General features: G+C 52.6%; 1 protein-coding gene across 3 annotated transcripts in view; it reads right to left on the bottom strand.

Annotated features, from left to right (window-relative positions):
- Prr5 (proline rich 5) overlaps positions 1-18,433 on the bottom strand; it is a 40,321-nt gene extending 21,888 nt beyond the window's left edge. Inside the window, exons 1-2 of one of the 3 annotated variants that reach the window (XM_051189539.1) lie at positions 18,280-18,433; positions 246-356 (exon numbers count right to left, since the gene is read on the bottom strand). In XM_051189539.1, the coding sequence (XP_051045496.1) occupies positions 246-346 (101 nt within the window). In that variant the 5' untranslated portion in view covers positions 347-356; positions 18,280-18,433. Of the gene's footprint in view, positions 1-245; positions 528-18,279 lie in introns of those variants that run through there. The other 2 variants (XM_051189540.1, XM_051189538.1) reach the window with 2 other exon arrangements.
- Between the last annotated feature and the right edge of the window lie 1,241 nt (positions 18,434-19,674).

Here is a 19,674-nt window from a genome sequence, read left to right as displayed (position 1 = left end):
CGGACACGCATACAGGAAGTACAGTGGCGCCCCGCTGGGGCCCCACGAAGCTGGCGCCCCTGCGAAGTGGGGGCGCAGAGGCCTCCTGCTCCGGGCCACCCGCCCCCGAGGCGCGATCGCGGGCTCGAGCCGCCGACACGTTGCACTCACTTCCCTCCCCGCGCGCGGCCCGGCGGCGGGGCGAGCTGCGCGCAAAGTGGCGCGGTGCCGTCTCTGGCCACGCCGCTCCGGGCTGCGCGCCTTACCTGTTCCAGGTGGCGTTGGCGCAGGCCCGGCGCTGCTGCGTGCCCCGCTCGTCTGCGCCCGGCTCCCTCTTGCCCAGGTCACTGAGGCTGGGCGAACTCATGAACTTCAACCTGCGGAGAGTCCTCATGCTCATCCCGGTCCACGCGCGCCCCGCGTCCCTTACGACTATACTCGGCTGCTTGCAGCAAGCCCGGCGACCCCGTGGGGTCCCTCCCTAGCTCCGCGCCTCCGCCCGGGGCCGCTCGCCCAGAGCCCGGCCCTGTGAACCATTGCTTGCGGCGGCGCAGCGTGGAGCGCTCGGAGCGCAAAAGCAGGCCGGGGGCGGGGCCTCATCTGGGCGGGGCAATGATGGGCGTGGTCTCGCGTTGGGAGGGCGGGGCTGGCGTCTTGGAGCCCTCAATCACCAAAGGGCCAGTGCAGGGGGCGCTCTCAGCCACCTCCTTCCTTCCCTTCAGAAGCCACCCCAAAAGAGCCACACAGCAGTCCTGCTCCCCGGCACCCAATACTATGGTCTCACACCCACACACCATGCACAAGGGATCCATGGTCTCCCATTAAGGTCTCCCGAAGTCACTCCCTCGCCAGTCATCCATCCCAGGAGAAAAGGCTGTGCCCACAGAGATACATCCAGACCCCTTCACGTGGACACAAGCTCCTCCCACTGCGGATCAAAGCTTTCAGCTGGGTGCCTCAACCATGGATCAAAGCTTTCAGCTGGGTGCCTCAACCATCAGCCCCACCCCACCTGAGTCTAGCATGAACCAGACTCTCCTATACCCCTTCCTTAGGTGAGGGGCCAAGGGATTAGTGTGCTCTCAGGCAGGGATCTTGGATGACTGACTGGCCAGAGGGGTTGCTGCACTGGGGGTTGAAGGAACAACCTTCAACCTTCACCTGAATGGTAGAAATCAGAGAGTACCATAAATCGTTGTCTGGGCAAGATGATCCTAGGACAGAATGCCACAGCCTTGAGGCATTGAGAACAATTTGGATTCTATATGTTGAAGATGTAGTGGCATCCAGGGCAAAATAACCTCTCCAGGGTTCTACCACTCAAACATAGCAGGCTGGACCTAAGCCACACCTCATAAATACACAGTGCCCAGGCCCTCACGCAGAGCCCTCTTCGGCCGAGTCCCACTAGTTCTCCTGCTATCTCCAAGCACAGGGGGACAGGCATGCCCCCAGTAACATGCAGGAGAGCAGAGTCACGGTTCAACTACAACCAGCCAGCATTTCCTAAGCACCCACTATATACCGGACACCCCACATGCCTGTCTGAGGAGGCAGTGATAAACAGACAACTCCTTGTTCACAAGAACTCTCACAGAGCCAAAGGCTACTCAAGCTACTGTGAAATGACAGCCAGGGAAGAGCTGGGCTCCCCAACCTCCTTCACAGTCAAAGATTCCAGGCTGTCTGTGCCAGTGAGAACCCAACTTGGGGGTCAAGAGCAGATGAGCTCAGCAGACCCCAAGCAAGGGTGGAGGTGACAATGGCAGGCATCCTGCCTGATCCATGTCAAGGATCCCAGGTCTGGGAGAATGAGGCATTCAGGTTGGGGATGTTCAGGGAGCTTCCATTCCTTCTCATCAAAACAGGGGTAAGACTGCTCTCCCAGACAGGTGTGAAGTGTTCAACCAACTACAGAGCCCTGGGCATACCAGTCAGGAACTCTGCTCAAGGGAGTAGGAAGAAGCCAGCTTGGACACTTTCCAGCCACACTGACACACACAGGACTCTATTACAATTGAACAAAAGTTTCCTATCTTAATGTAAAAAAAAAAAAAAAAACTTAGATGAAAATCTTAAGTGAATTACTGGCCCACCAGCCTGTGCTGGTGTGCAGTGGTGGTCAACATGGCTGGAGTGGGTGGGTGGGGCAGTCCATATCTCATAGCACTAGCCTTGAGAGATCTGGGTGGGCCCCTGGACTAGCTAGAGACTTGGGTGAGTCACTTCTCTGGGGTCTCGTAGTTTCCTGTGTAGAAAGTGAAGGCCATAAAATCTTGACCCCTCCCTGTCCTACCAGGATACCCAGGCCACACCCTGTGATTTTTCATCCTGTATCAGGGTGTTCAATCTACTGCCCATGAACTCTGTGTCAGGGTTAGCTATGAATGCTGACCAACATAAAACCCCAACCCTAACCTAACCCCTAAGGCTGGTTCTCAGCACCTGCATCTGGCATTCACAACTACCTGTAACTCCAGTTCTAGGAATTTGACACACTCTTCTGGCCTCTTTGGGCACTGCATGTAAGTATACAAGCCCACACTCAGTCACACACACACACACACACACACACACACACACACACACACACACACGACAGAGACAGGCAGTCAGTCACATAAGTAAAATTTTAAATTGAAATAAAGAGGTTGGATACATGTACTAGAGCCTCCCCTTGATCCTACCTGCCCTTCCCTCTGCATCCTCAGCATCTCTAGCCTGGACCACATACTCCTCCTGACCATTCTCTCCAAGTCACACCTGTTACCTTCACAAATAGTAACTGGAACTGGCCATGGCACACACTACCCTTCTGAGTTCCCACTCTGCTGAAGAGCAAGCCTGAGGCTGCCAATCCTTGAGATGCCCACCAGACCTCCATGTCATCCTGTTCTCCAGAACACCCTTCAGTGGAGAACATCAAAGCCAAAGGTCACCTCCCCTTCTGATTGCCTCTGCTCTTGTTTACACTTAGGATGGTTTTCTTGACATCTTTTATCAGGAACAGTGCCTGTAACATGCTCAGACCCATTTCCCCATAGTAGGTACTCGAAAGGAATGGCTAGATACACTCATCTCATATTTTAGGCCATATTGGTGAAAACCAACATGCATAGCTGTGAGGCAGCCATGTCTCTGGCACTGGTGGAACTGCATCAAAACCAGGGGCTCTTCAGAGAAGTCTGGCCCTGTGTCCAGCACAGATGGACAGGCAAGGGGCAGGACTAACCTCTGGCTGCCTGTCTGGCAGGGGTAACAGGCTGGGAAGAGGGAGGCAGTCTGGACTTCTCTGTAAGAGCAACCAGAGGAAAAGAAGATGTGAGGGGAGGCCACAGGGGGCAGGAGGAGGGAGGGAGAAGCAAGCTGCAGGGGGCTCCTGTGGAAGGAGGAGTAGAAGGCATATCTAGAGCCAAGTACATGGGTGCTTTTCTATGATCTCGATAGGTGAAAGGCTGAGACAGGAGAATTGCCTTGAGTTTGCAGCCAGCTTGGACTCCATAGTGAATTACAGACTCTTAGGAGACAGTATCTCTGAAAAAAGAAAAGAGAAAACATCTCCAGAGTGGAGAAATGAGTTGTTCCCTGCCCCAGCGCAGACTTACACTGGCTACACCCACAGCCCGATGCAGAAGTGTGAGAGAGACGCGGGGGTGCAGGGCTGCCAGGTGTTGGGGCTGGAGGTAGGCAGTGTGGGTGCTGCTCCGTGTGGGTGCTGGTGGCACGCAGCAAAGGGCAGAGCTCTCTGGGCCCAGAAATCCAAGGCAGAGTCTGGGAGATCAGGCCGTTATGGCCCCTCAGGAAAGACAGCTGAGGAGTTGGGGGGCAAGTCTAACCCCTAAAAGTATTCCTGTGAGCTGAAGTGTCAGAAAACCTGAACAAACCCAACCCCTATGAAGGCAGCTTTGGTAGGCCAACCCTGTTGGGCAGTATTCCTAGGCAGCTCTTGGTACAGCTATCACCCCTGTAAGCTGGTATAGGGACTTTGTGTGCCCTGCTAGGCTCTCCTGGCACTGATGGGGACCTGAGAGTTTTGTATCTAGATTTAAGAATTGAGCAGTTGTTTTAGGAATGACCTTGAGAGTCACCTGTGTCTAAGGCTCTTGGTGAAAGACATGGAAAACTTGTGAACTCATTCACACATCCCCTAAACTGCCAGTGTTCCCACCCCAGAACCATAGCCTTCTCCCATAGGACCCAAGTGCCATCCATCCTCCACCTGTCCAGCAAGGAACAGAGACCCGAGACAGGATCCTGGCCACCAAGTGAAACCCCAAGAGCATCAGGGCTATCTTGCTGGGAGTGAGCCCTGAGTGAGCAGCCAGGATTAGGGTCCATCTAATCTTGCTCCTGGGGACCCATTTGGAAGATGGGAAGCTTTTCAGAATTTGAGGATCAAGAACAAGGAACTGAAGCCCTTAGGGTCCCCACACTCCCCACAATCCTCTCCAATCCATGGGGTATGAAGGTACTGAGAGGCCGGCCCTGATGGTTCACATTCAGGGCATAGTACTCCCAAACCCAGACCTTCTGCTAGGACAAGATCCCAATGCAGCTTTCACCTGCCTGTGACAATAGAAGAGGACAGAGAACTTATTTAAAGGAACCAGTTAAAGAGGAGACCCTGCTAGGAGTCGGAAGGATAGAGACAGGGAAGAGAGTCAGGACTTGAACATAATACTGCCCCATCTGATGCTCTCAAGGCTGTGGTACTCCAGGGAGGTGAGGGGATCCCATGTCACAACAGAGAAATGGAGGCTCCGGGAGGTTGGGGCATATGCATAAAATCAGGGTAGCCAAGTAGCAGGGCAGAAGTTGGAACCTGGCCTGGTTAGCTGGAGAGAAACAGTCCCAGCTCAGTCATTGTCACCTATCTCTCCCAAATGCCCCCTCACTAGGTCCTCTTCCCGAGGAACCTACTCCAGAGGGGGCACTTGTGCTCTGTTAGCAAGTCCTAGTGGTTCCCCAAAGCTGACTGGCACCATGTCTCTAGCAGCCTGTGGCAGAGATGGCTCCTAACCCTGGGGTCCCAGATACCCAGGAGAGGACCAGTAGGTAGCTAAGGAGTGTGCCTGGCTCTTCCTCTCTGGCCTGGGCCATGTCTCATCCCTTTCTTGGTGTGCAGAGGATGGTGAAACAGGACAATCACAAGGTCACATGATCACACCAGCAGCTTGGCAACTGCTCCTGTTACGAAGGAACAGTGGGAAGGAGTGGTGAGCCAGGGCCACAGAAGCCCGGTGAACCTATCGCCATAGGGTAAGACTAAGCTAGGGCCTTGGAGGCTCTTCTCCATGTACCCCAAAGCCAGCCGACCAGTTAGCATTCGAGGCAGGACAGGTGTCCATCAGGTTTGTGAGAAGCAACACACAATGCCATCTCCCTCCTCATTCATGTCTCCTAGATTCATGCTACCTTCCTCAGGCCCTCCTGACATGGGTCAACTTCACTTGGCTGGGTCCTGATCCCATCTCAAATACTTCTTCCCTCCTTGGGATCCTGAACAGCGGAGATCCCTTGTATCTGAGGCCCTCAGCAGATCCATGTGACCCAGAGACTCTCCCTCCAATCCTCAGTTTCCCATCTGTAAAGGTCTTAGGCATCAGTTTCCAAATGTTCTTTGGGTAGGGTGGTTTAGAACCATGGTTCTGATCCATCACTCAGTGCCCCGGGGTGGGGGGGGTGATGTTCCCCATGGAGCTGAATCTTGGAGTGGCAGAGTTAAGCTTTGTCTCCCCTAGGGAGATCTGCTCCAGCCATGCCAAAGGCACAGCAACCCTAGCATTGGACATGGCTGTTCTGTTTCATGCGGGTGCCTGACTACGGTGGTGTGGACAAAGGCCCACAGGCCAGCAGCAGGAGCCTGCAGGTTGCCAGCTTGCCTTCCTGCTCTGTGCTCTCCTCAAGTCACCTTCTTGCCAGTAGCTTTTTCTTAGAAGAATTCTTGGAAAGAATGAATGTGACTTAGGAATAAGCTCCTCCTGGCGCTACCAGAAGCCCAGACACAGTACGCAGGCGTGGTAGGAGATCTGAATACAGAAAGTTCGTTTTCTCTTTGACTGTCTGAACCTTGTACCCAGCCCTGCCAGGTAGGAAGAGCTGCTCCCCGTCAGGGATCCAGATCCATGTGGGCGATAGGAACAGGGAGAACCAACCCTTGGCCTGTATCCTTCACTTCCTGGTTGAAGTGCAAAAAGGCAGCACAGAGTCGTATGGATGCCACCAAGGCCTCCCAGGGGGGAAGGTGCTGCTCTCCAGGGTGTTATTCCCCAAACTACCAACTCCTGGACTTCTACACCCAAGAAATGATTATCTTAGAAAAGCTCTTCTGATTAGAGATCCCAGAGCTGGGGGAGGGGTCATGTCACATGGTAGGGAGAGGCGGAGATAAACCCCAGAAGTCAAAACTTGGCTCCTTTCAAAATCTCCATTATGGAGAAAATCGGTAGAGGGTGGGATCCTCAGTGGACCTGGGCACCAAGGTCAGGAGGTACTTGCCACACCCAGCAGGGGCCACTGAAACCCAGATGAAGTTCCAAATCCTGAGGTCACCACAGGGTCACAGGTTGGTGAGAGGCAGAGCCAAGACTGATGCTGTTGCCTACTCTGTGCCCAGCTTCCCTAATATCAGGCAGCAAGACCGGAACCTGAGAACAGTTGGACCCACCTTGCCTGCCTGGCCAATATAGTTGGGCTTTAGGGGCCCTGGCTCTCTGCTGCCGCCTAGATCTTTTATAGGGACCAGCAGCCTCTGTGGGCTAAGGACTCCTCTGCCACCTGTTTGGATCCATCTCTGGCCCATTCAGATGGGCCCCTGTCCTGCCTACCTAATCCTCAAATTAGGTCCTGTCCTGAGAAAACTCCAAATTCCAAAGCCTGGCATTCAGAACCCTAGGTAGGGCCCAGCATGCATTCTTTGGTTTCTGTTTCCTCCCCTGAGCCCTCAGTCCCTGTTCTCTACTCTGCAGGGTCCTCAGAATCCTGCCTGCTTCCCACCTAGCATTGTTCCAGGTTCAGCCCTGCAAAACAATTCACACACACACACACACACACACACACACACACACACACACACACACAATTAAGCAGTCCTCATTAAGGTTAGGTCTCTCTTAGGCCCTGCCTCTTTTTTTTTTTTTTTTTGAGACAGGATTTCTCTGTGTAGCTTTGTAGACCAGACCAGGCTGGCCTTGAACTCACAGAGATCTGCCTGTCTCTGCCTCCTGAGTGCTGGGATCAAAGGTGTGCACCACCACTGCTCGGTCTGAGAGTAAATTTTGATAGCACACACACAGGCCCTCTTTGTCCAACAAGACCACTGAAGGTAGAATGAAAGCACATCATCCCTTGTTTTGTCTGTCTCCTTCACTCAGGGTCACCTGCTCACTTCTGTGCATAGACGTGTCAGTCACTGAAGGGTTGTCTAAAAGCTATACCCTTCCTTTAGCATCTTGCTTCAAGGCTTAAGGCACAAACAACTATTGAGGCAGATATAGTCAGCTTTTACCGTGTCCTGTTCCAGATCTTGAAAGATGCTCAAAGGCCTCCAATCGCTGCTCTAAACCTGCAGTCACCTTGAATCCCAACAACACTGGGAGACAACCATCTTTTTGACAAAGTACAGAAACACCTCCAAGCAATGGCAAACTGCAGAGCTTCGAGGGACAGGACACCTCCCAAAGGAGGGCCTTGTCTAAAGTGGCCAGGCCACATGGGACCACTTGCAGAACAAAGCCTAAACAGGGATCACCCGGGCTACACTGTAACCAGGACGTCTTAATTGTGTGTTTAAATTGTTTTATCAGGGAAGCTAGAGAGACAGCTCAACAGTTAAGAGCACTCCTTGCTCTGGGGGAAGACAGTTCAATTCCCAACACCCCCATGGTGGGGACTCATAATAACCTGTAACTCTGGGGGATCTGATGCCCTCTACTGGCCTTTGTGAGAACCTGCATACAATGTTCATACACACATGGATAAAAAATAAGATAAAAACCTTTAAAAAATGAAACATGATCTCACAGTCTAGTCCAGGCTAGGCTGGAACTGACTATGTAGCCCTGGATAGCAGAGCTCAAACTTTTAGTGCTTCTCTTCCCTCAGATGGTATCACATGCATGGGCCACGAGGCCTGGCATTATTAATCCTGTGAGCAATGAATTCTGCTCAGTCATTGGGGCCTCATTGAAGAGGCCTGGGAATCTGAGGAGAAAAGGACCCAACCTGGGGTCAATGTGGATTAGCCTTGTCCTTAGCTCATCAGAGCACTTTTGTTTGCTTGCTTGCTTGCTTGCTTTTTTGAGACAGAGTTCCTCTATGTAGCTTTGGCTATCCTGGAACTCACTCTGTAGGCCAGACTGGCCTTGAAAACTCACAAACATCTGTCTGCCTCTGCCTTCTGAGAGCTGGGATTAAAGGCATGTGCCACCACTGCCTGACTTTTAGAACACTTCTTAACTTAAATATTTTTATTACATTTATTTATTTACTTATTTGTTTATTTATCACATGTGTGCACACTCATGCACCGTGGCACACATGTAAAAGTCAGAGGCTAGCTTGCGGAAACACATTCTCTCTTTCCACTATGTGAGTTCCAGGAATCGAACTCAGGTCACCACCCTTACCCACACAATCACTTTGTTGGCCCTACACCTTTAATTTTTATGGAATGGGGTGTCACAGATTTGAGAATGGCAAAGAAATGCATTGTCATTTGACTTTGACACCATCATCACACTAGTCTGCCTGCTTCTGCCACCTCTGACTTCAGCTTGCCCAGCTGTTAGGCTCCTTTCTGGCAGAAGCCCTCTGACTCCTTGACCCACCCAGTTCAGCCCTTGTTTAGTCCTCCTCCCCCTTGGCTTTTTGAGGATCTTGGACTACACGTCCCTGGGGCTGGGGCTCCTGTGTGCTGAGATGGGAAGTAAATGGCCAAGGTCCACTGTGCTCACTGCAGAGCAGGGCTTCCTTCATGCCAGGCCCCTTCTCCTCTGCCCTGCACTGCCACCTGTCCTCTTGGTCACTGGTCACATGGCCTTCTTCCCTCTCCACTTCCCTCCTCCACAGGGTATGTTCTGCTCTCTGTCCCCAGCCATCTTGGCCAGCACCACCTATTCCGGCTCCTCTGAGAAAATATTCCAGAAAAGTTCCTGTGTCCAGCCCCATGGTGCTTCTTCTGAGGTTGGAGTGACCACAGTGCTCCCTCTGGGGTGGGGCCCCCACAGTGCTCCCTCTGAGGGGGACCCCCACAATGCTTCCTCTGGGGGTAGGGCCTTATGGTTGGAACCCTATATAGCTCAGTGGGGCAGTCCTCATTTCTCCCACTTGGAGTACATCTCCCTGAGGTACACTCACTTGGGTATATCTGCCACTGCCCAGATGTGGTGGCAACCCTGCAGTGCTACTCTTCTTCGCCCTACTGGAGCACGGAGGACTGATGAGTCAAGGGGCCAACAGGAAGAGCCAGGCTCCAGCCTAGAGGGTAGGCTCTGGATGGCCAGTGGTACTCAGTGGGGTTCCTACGAGGCACAGTGCTCACTGGGTAACTCTGAGACCCAGAGTTGCCAAGTGAAAAAAAGCAAATCACCTGGACCAGACGTGGCTGCTTAGTAACCACAGCAAGGTGGTCTGCACTGCTCTGCCCTGACCCACCCGTCACAGTGTAAGGGTGTGTGCTGGGGGGAAGGGATGGGGAGGGGAGGTTTCCACACCTTTCGATAGGCTGCCACCTACAGGCCAACCACTTGCTATAGCCATTGCGCCCGACTGCACAGCTCAGGGAGTTCCCAAGCAGCTTAGGGGTCCTCCCTAAGCAGGCTAGCTAGCTAAATCAGGCCCTCACCTCCCCAGAGCTGAGCAGAGTCTGCTAGTCTCTACACAAAGGGAAAGTTCTGCAAAGCACCGGACTCCAGGGAACCTGACTGGAGGGAAGCTGGCCCTCAGCTGTGCAGTTCTCATCGAGTACATATCTGGAAGTGACAGGCACAAGTCCCTATGTGGACTGTGGACGCTGGGGAAAACGCCCAGTTCTGTGGATGGAGTTTTGCCCTAGGAATTCATCTGCAGGGTCACCTTGGCAAGCCACTAGGCTCTATCAGTCTATCAGCAACACCCCCAATCAGATTCCCTGGTGGTTAGCTTCCTCCATCAGTCTGTCTGCCGAGCTTCTCCCATCAGGCTGTATCTGACAAACCTAATCTCACATACTGGCTTGCTGGCCTCTGCCATCAGACTGTGGTCAGTCTCATCAGCATATGTCCCTGAATGTCCTTGTGGCCACTGAATTCAGGGTTTGTCACAGGACTTTTAATACATCCAAAGTCACCGAAGGAACTCTAGTGTGTTTCTCAAAAGCAGAAGATGAAAGAGAAAGGAACTGCTAGAGAAAGCTTTGCCCCCACCAGTGCATTTCCTTGTCGTACTTTTCCACACAAGGCTGTGCATATGTGTCAGCCACTGCTAGGGGTGTGACAGCCCCAGCTTGCCTGTCCCCTGCCTGCTCCTTAGAGTGAACAACACTGGGCCTGTCCACTGAACTTGTGGAAAGGTATCTTGTGCCCCAGGCCCAGATGCCCTTATTCTCATTCTACCACCATCAGCTTCCACCACCCTTGAAAAAGGGACAGAGGCCATTTGCTGGGGCCTGCACAGACAGGCAGGAGTTCATTCTGCTCCACAATGCCTTCGCTGGATTCCCCCCACCCCACTCCCACCCCTGTATTCTCTGCTTCACCTAGCACTCTAGAAAACTCACGAGGAATTACCAGGGCCAGGAGTTGTCACACAGAGCCCTGAGAAGGCATGGAAGTGCTGCAGCAATCACCTCTGAGAGCCAGGAGAAGAACCCCATGGCTGGCATGGGAAGGCACTGGGACATATGACTGGGTAGGGGGAGACAGACAGCCAGGAGGGCCCCTGGAGCAGCACAGCTTCCTGCAGGAGCTTGAAGAAACAGTGCCCTCCTGGACAAGGAACAGCAAGAAGCTACGTAGGAAAGGGAGGCCTACAAAGGGCAGTTGAACAGGCAGCCAGGGACATGATGGCCTGGCCAGAACTGGGGCATGGTGCAGGCCTGGCAGCCTGCAGGGTCCTTACTAGTGGCTGGTGTGGCCAGCTCCCTGTCCCACCCCCAGATACTGTGGCAGCAGATCCAGGGACCACAGACTTTCCCTAGGGAATTTGACAACCTCAGAGACACTTCAATCCAGCCCAGCCAGTGCTGTCCTCAAGCCTCTGGTCTACTACCTGGCAAGCCTACCTGAGGCTGTGCCAGGGCCTTTCTGGAAAGTGGAATTTTTCCAAAGGTCCACTGAAGCCCATCTGTCCTCAGCGGTATCGGACATGAAGGAGATCCAGATGTATTCCCAAGTCACAGAGCCAAGAGTGAGCTGCAGAGAGGAGCAACCTATCCAAGGTCACACAGCACAGCATGCACACATGACACAAGCTAGCTGGCTGGCCCGGATGGGCAGATTGTTTTATGAATGGGTGAACAGAAGACTCAGCAGCCTGGGTGTGCTCACACTCTGCATAGCAGAGGGAAGGCACCATCTGCCACTGTTTCTGTTGCTGCTGATCCCAACGTAAAGTCCTAGTACTTTCACTTCAGGGTGGACATAAGAATCGGTCCTTATCGGAGTCAGACTCCTCAGAGACAGACTCAGGACAGACAGAAAATGCAGTCTCCTCTGACCATCAGGTCCTAGACCTGACCCATCTGACATTAGTTGTGCTTAGTTGTGCCTATGCTAAAGAGGCAAAGAACCTACCTTACTCAGGCGCCAGAGGCTGCCGGGTGGGCAAGGGAGAGGTACCCGTGGTCTGTCTGCCAGTGACCTTGCCTGAGACCTGCAGAGTCCAGAAAGGCTTGAAGTTGGGTCAGCGTTTTCACTGTGCTGGGTGTCCTGGTCGTGGGGCTACCCAATGGCTTACATATTATGAGGAATCCACGTGGCCACTGGACAGCGAGCAGGCGGGCTGGGCAGAGGGCTCCTGGGCTGTGACTCAGCGGAACTCAGGAAGGCTGCAGCCAGCTTCGGTGGGAGCTGCCCATTGCAGTCTGTGCAGGGAAACCCAACTGCCTGCCTGCTTCCTGATAAATATTTTATCATGCTTATGGAGCAGGTCCCAAGAGGGTGCCTGTAGCCTTGGAGCCCATAATACACCTCTCCCTGTCCAGGTCTGAAGTGATGAGACAGAGAGGTGCCTGGAGGTGCAACTGGACAGCTCCTTCCATTTCTGACCTAAGATGACTTCAGGGCATCTCAGTTCAGCTCATCACACAAGCCCACAATGCCTGTATCGCCTATAACCGACTCAACCCTGCTGATGCTTGACCATGCCTCTCAAAGAAGGCCCTCTTCTAACTCAACCATAATGCTAGCCAGACTCTGCCTGCCCTTCCACCCTGCTGACTCAGTGCTAGCCGCCTCTTTCAGGAAGCCTTCCCAGATGTCCCTTCCTGTCATGTAATCCTGGGAAGGACTATCTTGGGGCCTGGCTCTACAATGGAGTTAATATTCCCCAATCATGGGGGACAAGATGAGGTTGTGTGAATTTGTCCCTATGGAGGTTCATTCCAGCTGGGAAACCACAGAACATCAAGTCAGGTGGGTTCAGAATGTAAGACCTGGCCCCTCTTGCAGGGACAACCACTTTAGTAAGGAGAAAGGCTACCATAACAATAACTCAGCAATAGCAACCACAGTGACAGCAGCCACCATGCAGTCCTTTGCAACTTGCCAGACACTTTCCATTACATCCCATCAAAGGCTCACTCCTTCCAAGGCCACTGGGATACAGTATTCTGGGTCTCATTTGACAGAACATAAGGCACAGAGGACTGTCACATCATCATGCTCTGGGGACCCCACAAGGGGTATCTGCAGAAGAGGATGTGTATGGTGTAGGGTGCTGCACATCTATGGCAGGCAAGGTGAGAGGGGGGCATTGTCTAGGAACAGTGAAGAAGCTAGATTGACATCAATAAAACAGCGGGACACATATTCATGTGCCACCTGGTGACATTTTTGGGCTGGGCACTGTAGAATGACCCCACTCCAGAATCTGTTGAAAAAATGCCAAAAATTAAAACATAAGCTGTGTGTGATGGTGTTCACCTGTAATCCCAGTGCATGTGAATCCAAGGAGGAGGCTTGCTGAGAAGTTGAGGTCAGCATGTGCTATATATAGAAAGTTTCAGGCCAGCCTGGGTTACAGAGTAACACCCTGTTTTGAAGCCCAAACCCAAACTCTCAGAATAGTGGCACTGGTCTGAGGGTGTGGGCACAGTAATGTTGGAGTCTCCTTCCAGGCCTTGTGCAGTTGGTCTGGTGTCATGGATGACACAGGACTGGCCCACCTGAGGGTCTTTGAGCATAGCGTATTTGCCCTTCTTGTTGGCGGCTCTCTCCTCTCAGTCTCAGGCCTGGCTGAAGAGGGGCAAGATGGAAACAGCTATGAATATAAATGGGGGGAGTCTCCCTTCTCTGCAGGAAACTCGTGGCCCCTCCCATAAAGCAGGACCAAAGCTATGCTCTTAACCTCTCCTGGTACAGTTGAGGCTGTGCACCAGGGGCTGTGACCTTCACTATCCAAGTCCTAGACTAACAATCAGAGGGGAGTGAGCTCCCTCACATCTGGTATAATCAAGCAGGAGCCATGTCTCCCCATCAAGAAGCAGCCATGATGGACGGTGTTCGGTTCATCTGAGTCAGACCCAGTTTTATAGCTGTGTGACCTGGGACCTCACTGCCTCACCTTCATCTCTACAGCGAGGTCACCATAGTATAACCTCACAGAGCCTGCAGAGGGCAACATGGAGGCAGGTCTGTGTGCCTGTGATTTGCCTTTCTATAGCATTCCTAAGGCCAAGAATGGTTATGCTGACTCTCAGCACTGCAGTCCCTGTCACACTCTCTGCAGCCAGAGAAAGTTTGTTTTATACAAGCGAAAACTAAATCACAGACAGGAACTCCTCAGACTCAAAGAGGGCATCCAGAATGGAACCAGGCCTAGAACTCAGGTCTAGAGCTGAAGGGGCTGTCTTCTAGGCTGGGTGTCTCCTAGACTCTCCCCTGGGTGCAGGTAAATTCACTTTGCTTGACAAAATGTTTTTTTACAATTTAATGATGGCTTCCAACCAATCTAGCAAAAAAACTTTAAGAACCTTTTAGAAAAATGTATGCTGCTCATACTGGGATCCTAGGAGCCTACGTGGTGGCCCCTGATGGTGAGGCTGTGTGTTCTTTCTTACCTTTAAGTATACCAATATGATTAGTATCAAGGGTCTGGCTACAGAGACTTGGGTCTGATCCCTGGCCCTTCCCCTTCTGGCCTTGGGCCTCAGTCTGCCCATCTGCTAACTGGGCAGAACCAAAACAACCTCCTGGGCTACTGGGAGAATATACAGAGGCCAGGGAAGCTCCCACAAAGCCCAACACAAAGCAGATGACGAAGACACAGGGACATCTGTTCATTTCAGGGGCAGAACCAAATGGAATAAGGCTTCTCTGCACGCATGATGGACAATCTTCTAATAAGGGTCCTCCCCATATGCCCTATTGTGTAGATGCAGAGTTTCATCTCTGTGAGACACCATTTATCTTTTAAAGGATAAGTGACAGATACTCAAGTCTCTGGAACTTCCTTGCAGCTATAGGGTATACTTGATATCTGGAAACACCAACTCACTTAGAGTTAGAAACTAGTGATATAGAGAACTGAGGACTAGAAACAGGCAGATCTCTGTGAGTTTGAGGCCAGCCTGGTCTACAGAGTGAGTTCCAGGACAGCTAGGGCTACACAGAGAAACTCTGTCCTGAAAACAAAACAAAACAACAAAAGAACCAAGGACTTGGTAGACATCCAGCATGACTGCAGTCCACGGTACAGAGATAGGGACTGGTATCTGGACAAGTTCTGGACTAACAATCATAGGGGAGAGAGTTCCTTCACATCTGGAATAATCAAACTGGAGACATGTCTCTCCAAGAAGTAGCCATGATGGATGGCTTCCGGTACATCTTACCAATGTATTCAGCCAATAGGTCCTGGGTAGGGACTGTCCCCTCCCTAAAGCCCTGGTACAGAGAGGTCAGTAAGCTCCTCTGGGGTGGTTACAAGTGGCACAGAACTGCTGAAGGGTCTTTGTACTCTGTAGTAGGTGGATCCTGTTCCTTTCTCACCTCTCAGTCACCTCAGCACTGATGTCAATACCTACAATGACACTATGACTTGGGCGTGGATGGCTTCCCTACAGTACCACAAGTACTGTAGGATGGCTTCACAACAATGGAGATGCCCCTCCTGCCCTACCAGTAGAGAACCCTCATGGTGTGGCTACCCTTTAATTCTCATGATGACATGTAAGGCATGTGGTGGCCATTCTCATCATTTGATAGACAAAGCAGGAGGCAGCCAGAGGCTGGGAAATTTGCCAAGGTTACAGGGCTAGTGAAGGTGTGCAGATTAGATCACAACAGCTGTGCCAGAGCCTTCACTTAGTCCAACAACCATCTATTCCAGCTCTCATTTTGCAGGAGAGAACCACAGTTCATAGCGTCAGGCAGCTTCCTGGGATAGGTGGCTTCTTTTCCTGGGCCATAGGGAGCTAAGGCCTTCTGTAGCCAGAAGATAGAACTGGCTGCAAAGGCTCCAAGGTTTAGGGTTCTCAAGGTCCTTAATAACATGTCCCCCAAGGCTCTCAAGCCCCACCTGTGCTGGTTATGGTGGCATACACCTGTAACCTAGCACTCCAACCTGAGGCTTGAACATCATCTAAACACAGAAGTTCAAGACCAGCCTGGATACCCTAATAAAACCATCTCTCCATCCCCCTCCCCCGTTTTGAGACCAGGTCAGGGTCTCTACCTCAGGCTGGTCTCAAACACACTATGGATCTGAAGATGACCTTAGAATTCTGACCATTCTGCACCTTCTCTGCCCCCCCCCAGTGCTGGGATAACAGGTATGTACCCACTATGCATAATTTCTATGGTACAGGGACGGAGTCCAGGTCCTTGTGAATGTTAGGCAAGCACTCTGCTAATTGAGCTACAGCCCCAGTCGAGATGCTGTTTCTTAAAAAGTCCTGCACCCAGATCCAGTGTTTTGAGCCATGAAAGAGGAATGTGGTTAATTAGAGAAGAGTATTACCTTGTCATTAAGGAGTCACCTCCTCATTTTAGGAAAACTTCCCATCTCCTGTCTCTGAATGGGGAGTGACTGGTCCCTGTGTCCACCCTGAGCTTCAGGACAGTATTCCCTGGCCCTGCGGTATAACCCAGGAGGCCACTGTCTCCTTCATCTGAACCTCCAGCTCTGTACCCTCTTGTCATGTGTGCCTAGTTCCCTCTGTGAGGTCTTCCTCCCATCCCCCATCCCACCAGCCACCTGCAGGCTTAGGGAAGATCTTTAAAAAGGGATCACTTTCCTGATGGGGATCTCATGGGTATTCTATGAGAACAGGAGAGCATGGATGTTGGGCAACTAGAGGGGGCCTGGGACTGACTCCTTGACTGGGTGGGTAGTTGTCTAGGTGGCTCTACTGTCAGCCCTCAGGCCCTGCCTTGCTCACAGTGGCTGGCATCATACTACTCTGCCTCCCCAGGCATTTCCGCCCAACCAGCCCCAGCCTTTCAAGCTATCCATTAGAAACAAAAGCCATTGCCAACCAGCATCTGCACAAACACTTTCCCTGCTGCTGAGGAAATACAACTATCCCCAGCACCCTCTATTAACACAGTTATCCTGAAGACAAGGACCACTCACCCTGTGGCTGATATCTCCACATTCTGGGCACATCAGTGGATCCTCCTGGGGTACCCAGTATGGACAGAAATACCGAGGATCAGAGAAGCAAAGTGACTTGCCCAGAGCCACACTCTCACTCAGCAGTGGGCCTCAAAGTTTGCTTAGGCTCACCTGGCTTCATAGCAACCTGTGCCCCCACAGTTCAACAAAGAGCTGTGGATACTAGGATTGGCAGTGGGAGCACTCAGGAGGTCACAACCCCTGACAAGGGGACTCAGGCCTTGGGCACTAACAGGGACCATTCCCAGCCAGCCTTCTCTTAGCGGGGCTCATACTTCAATGTGCACCTGAACAGGGCGGAGGGTCTTCGTGGTAAATGCAGATTCCTGGGGTCCCAGCAGCATCCCAGGACAAACCAGGAACTTGTATTCTATGAATCAATCATTCTCAAAGAGGACTGGGGATGGCCAGAGACCTGACTAGAAGAGCCCCTTGCCTAGCCTAGGTGGGCCACAGGGAGATGCTGGCTTCTCTGGATGCAGCCCAGGGAATAGGCCCAGGCCTTTGGGACTCTGGACACAGGCAGGTGCTCTCAGCCAAGCACATCTCTAATCATTTCACTTCGATATCATGCTACAGTCTCCATAGTCCCTCACAGTGTCACTCCCACCCATGCCTGACAGGGATATGGAAGCTGGGGGGGGGGAGGGCAAGATAGAGTCGGCCTCCTGGGGCTTGCAGGCCAGGGACCCTCCCATGGACCTGTGCTCTTTTTCACCCTGGCTCTGGCAAGGGAAATCTTGGAAAGCATTAAACCCTGCTCATATGGGATGGCATGTAGGAATCATGTGATTTGGTCACTGGCTCAGACCTTGGCCAGGCTGATCTGCCAGGTGTCCCTACCTGCTGTCAATGTCCAGAGAGGGTGACAGAACCCTAAGTGCTCCCACCCTGTGTGGGATTATCTGCTGCCCTCATCTAGCTCCCTGCCAAGAGGTGGCTGGAGGCACTGGCCAGAGGCCAGAGGGTGTGTGTGTGGAGGGGGGGGGGCACAGCCTGAGCCAGGAACAGCTTGGAAACAAGGTTCCCCTCCCTCGTCCATCTTTGTTTGCTCTATTAAGGGAGGCAATGGAGAGGGAGAGGCAGGCTGCGATAGGAAGAAGACAACGCTCGGATGGAGGGAGGATGATAGGATGGCTAGGTGGCTAGACAGAGGGCTGGACCGGCCCCAATGGGACCCACCCACACAGTATGGAGAGAAACTCAGATACCGAGAGAAGGGGGCGGGGCGGAGGCCTCTGAGAGACAACCAGAAAGGTTCCAGGAGGTGATGGGGAGGCTGTACTCATTTAGGGGCCGCTACTTCATAGAGGTCGCCCCCACCCCATCCCACCTTCGGGCGTTCGGCGGGACTCTCGCGCACACTCACACATGCACTCGCGGTGGCGCCGCCCGGGCCTCGCCTTCTGCGTCCGCGCGTGGCACCCCCTCCCCGGGTCCGGGACCCTCCCTCTCGCCCGACCTCGAAAACCGACAGCCGCTTACCTGGGTCCCCGTGCCGCCGCCGCAGCCGCCACCACCGCGCAGAGCCCGAACAGGCTGGGGGAGGGACTGCAGAGGCCACGCCCACCAGAGACCACGCCCGCGGATCCCGCGCCCCTGAGAGGCCCCGCCCAGCCCGCGGAGTCTCTGTCTCTTGCTGAAAGAATCGGGGCGCTCAAGGGGCTGCGGACACGCCCATCATCCGGGCAGCGCCGGCTCCTCCCTGTATACCACTGCGTTCATTGCGCAAGCTGTGTGTTCCATCCTCCCGGTAGGGGGCTCCCCGGGTCACCCTTGGGCCAGAACCCCCTTGATACTATCCCTTGGTGGTCCTTAAATGCCCACCGAGAGCTCCCAGCTGCGACAAAAAAGTCTGACAGATTCAGCTCTTGTCCTGAGTCACGCGGGATATTTGCAAATATCCCGGCTAAGGTTCTCAAAGCTTGTAGCTATCTGGGCGACATCAGTATACTCTTGATTAGAAGAAAAACAGATTCTCTGCTGGGAGCCCAGCATAGTTCCTAGTGGACCATGGCTCTGTGTTGTTCCCATTTTGCAGTTCAAGAATTGTTCGTGTGGGGATGCCCAACGCTCCACACCATTCTATATCTAATAGGCTACACCCAAAGGCTCACCCTTTTGTCTTAGGTTTTTTTTTTTGTTTGTTTGTTTGTTTGTTTTTTAATTCACCCACTCTCCCTTTGTGATGTGTTGGTAGTAGGTGAAGAGGTCACTCCAGGATCAGAAATTCCCAGGGCAGGAAGCCTATCCAGGATCCAGGCTTCCTAGCCCAGGGCTCAGTATAGATGGTCATTGGTTCTTGCATTTTTATGAGTACAAATGGCTGAAAGTTCTAGAATGCCATTGTGCCAATCTTTGTCCATACTCACACATGCTCCTTTCTTCTCCCATCATTTGCTCATTTGGAATGAAACCACCCAGCTGCATGAGTGTTCACTGGTACCAGTGAGGTACCAGATCCCTTGGTGGCCATACCCCCAGGAGGGGTTGATCCAGACAAACCTTGAGTGGACTCAGGGGTCCACACAGTCCAGGAATGAGGTGGCTCCTGAAGGGCAGGAGGAAGGTATACCTGGCAGAGAGCAGACTGGAACAAAACCTGGGACATAAATGTTTATAAGTAAGGCATCTAGCCTGAGTAGACTGTGTTTGAAGGGGTTCTGAGATGGGGTTGCAGTCCCCCAGGTGTGAGAATGACATGGGGCTAAAAGGTTACGATGATGCTGGACCTTAAGCATCCAATAGCCCTCTAGGTATGAGACCACACACATTTTTTTTTTCCAAATTAAACTTGCTTTTTACTTTACTGGCTTACCTCGAACTCTCTAGCAGCCTGGGCCAGAAACTCACAGAGATTTGCCTGCCTTTGCTTCCAAA

This window comes from Phodopus roborovskii, unplaced genomic scaffold (genome assembly GCF_943737965.1).
Source record: "Phodopus roborovskii unplaced genomic scaffold, PHOROB, whole genome shotgun sequence".
Classification (NCBI taxonomy): domain Eukaryota; kingdom Metazoa; phylum Chordata; class Mammalia; order Rodentia; family Cricetidae; genus Phodopus; species Phodopus roborovskii.
The sequence above is the reverse complement of the archived record's forward strand: the minus strand, read 5'-3'. Positions and strand labels throughout refer to the sequence as shown.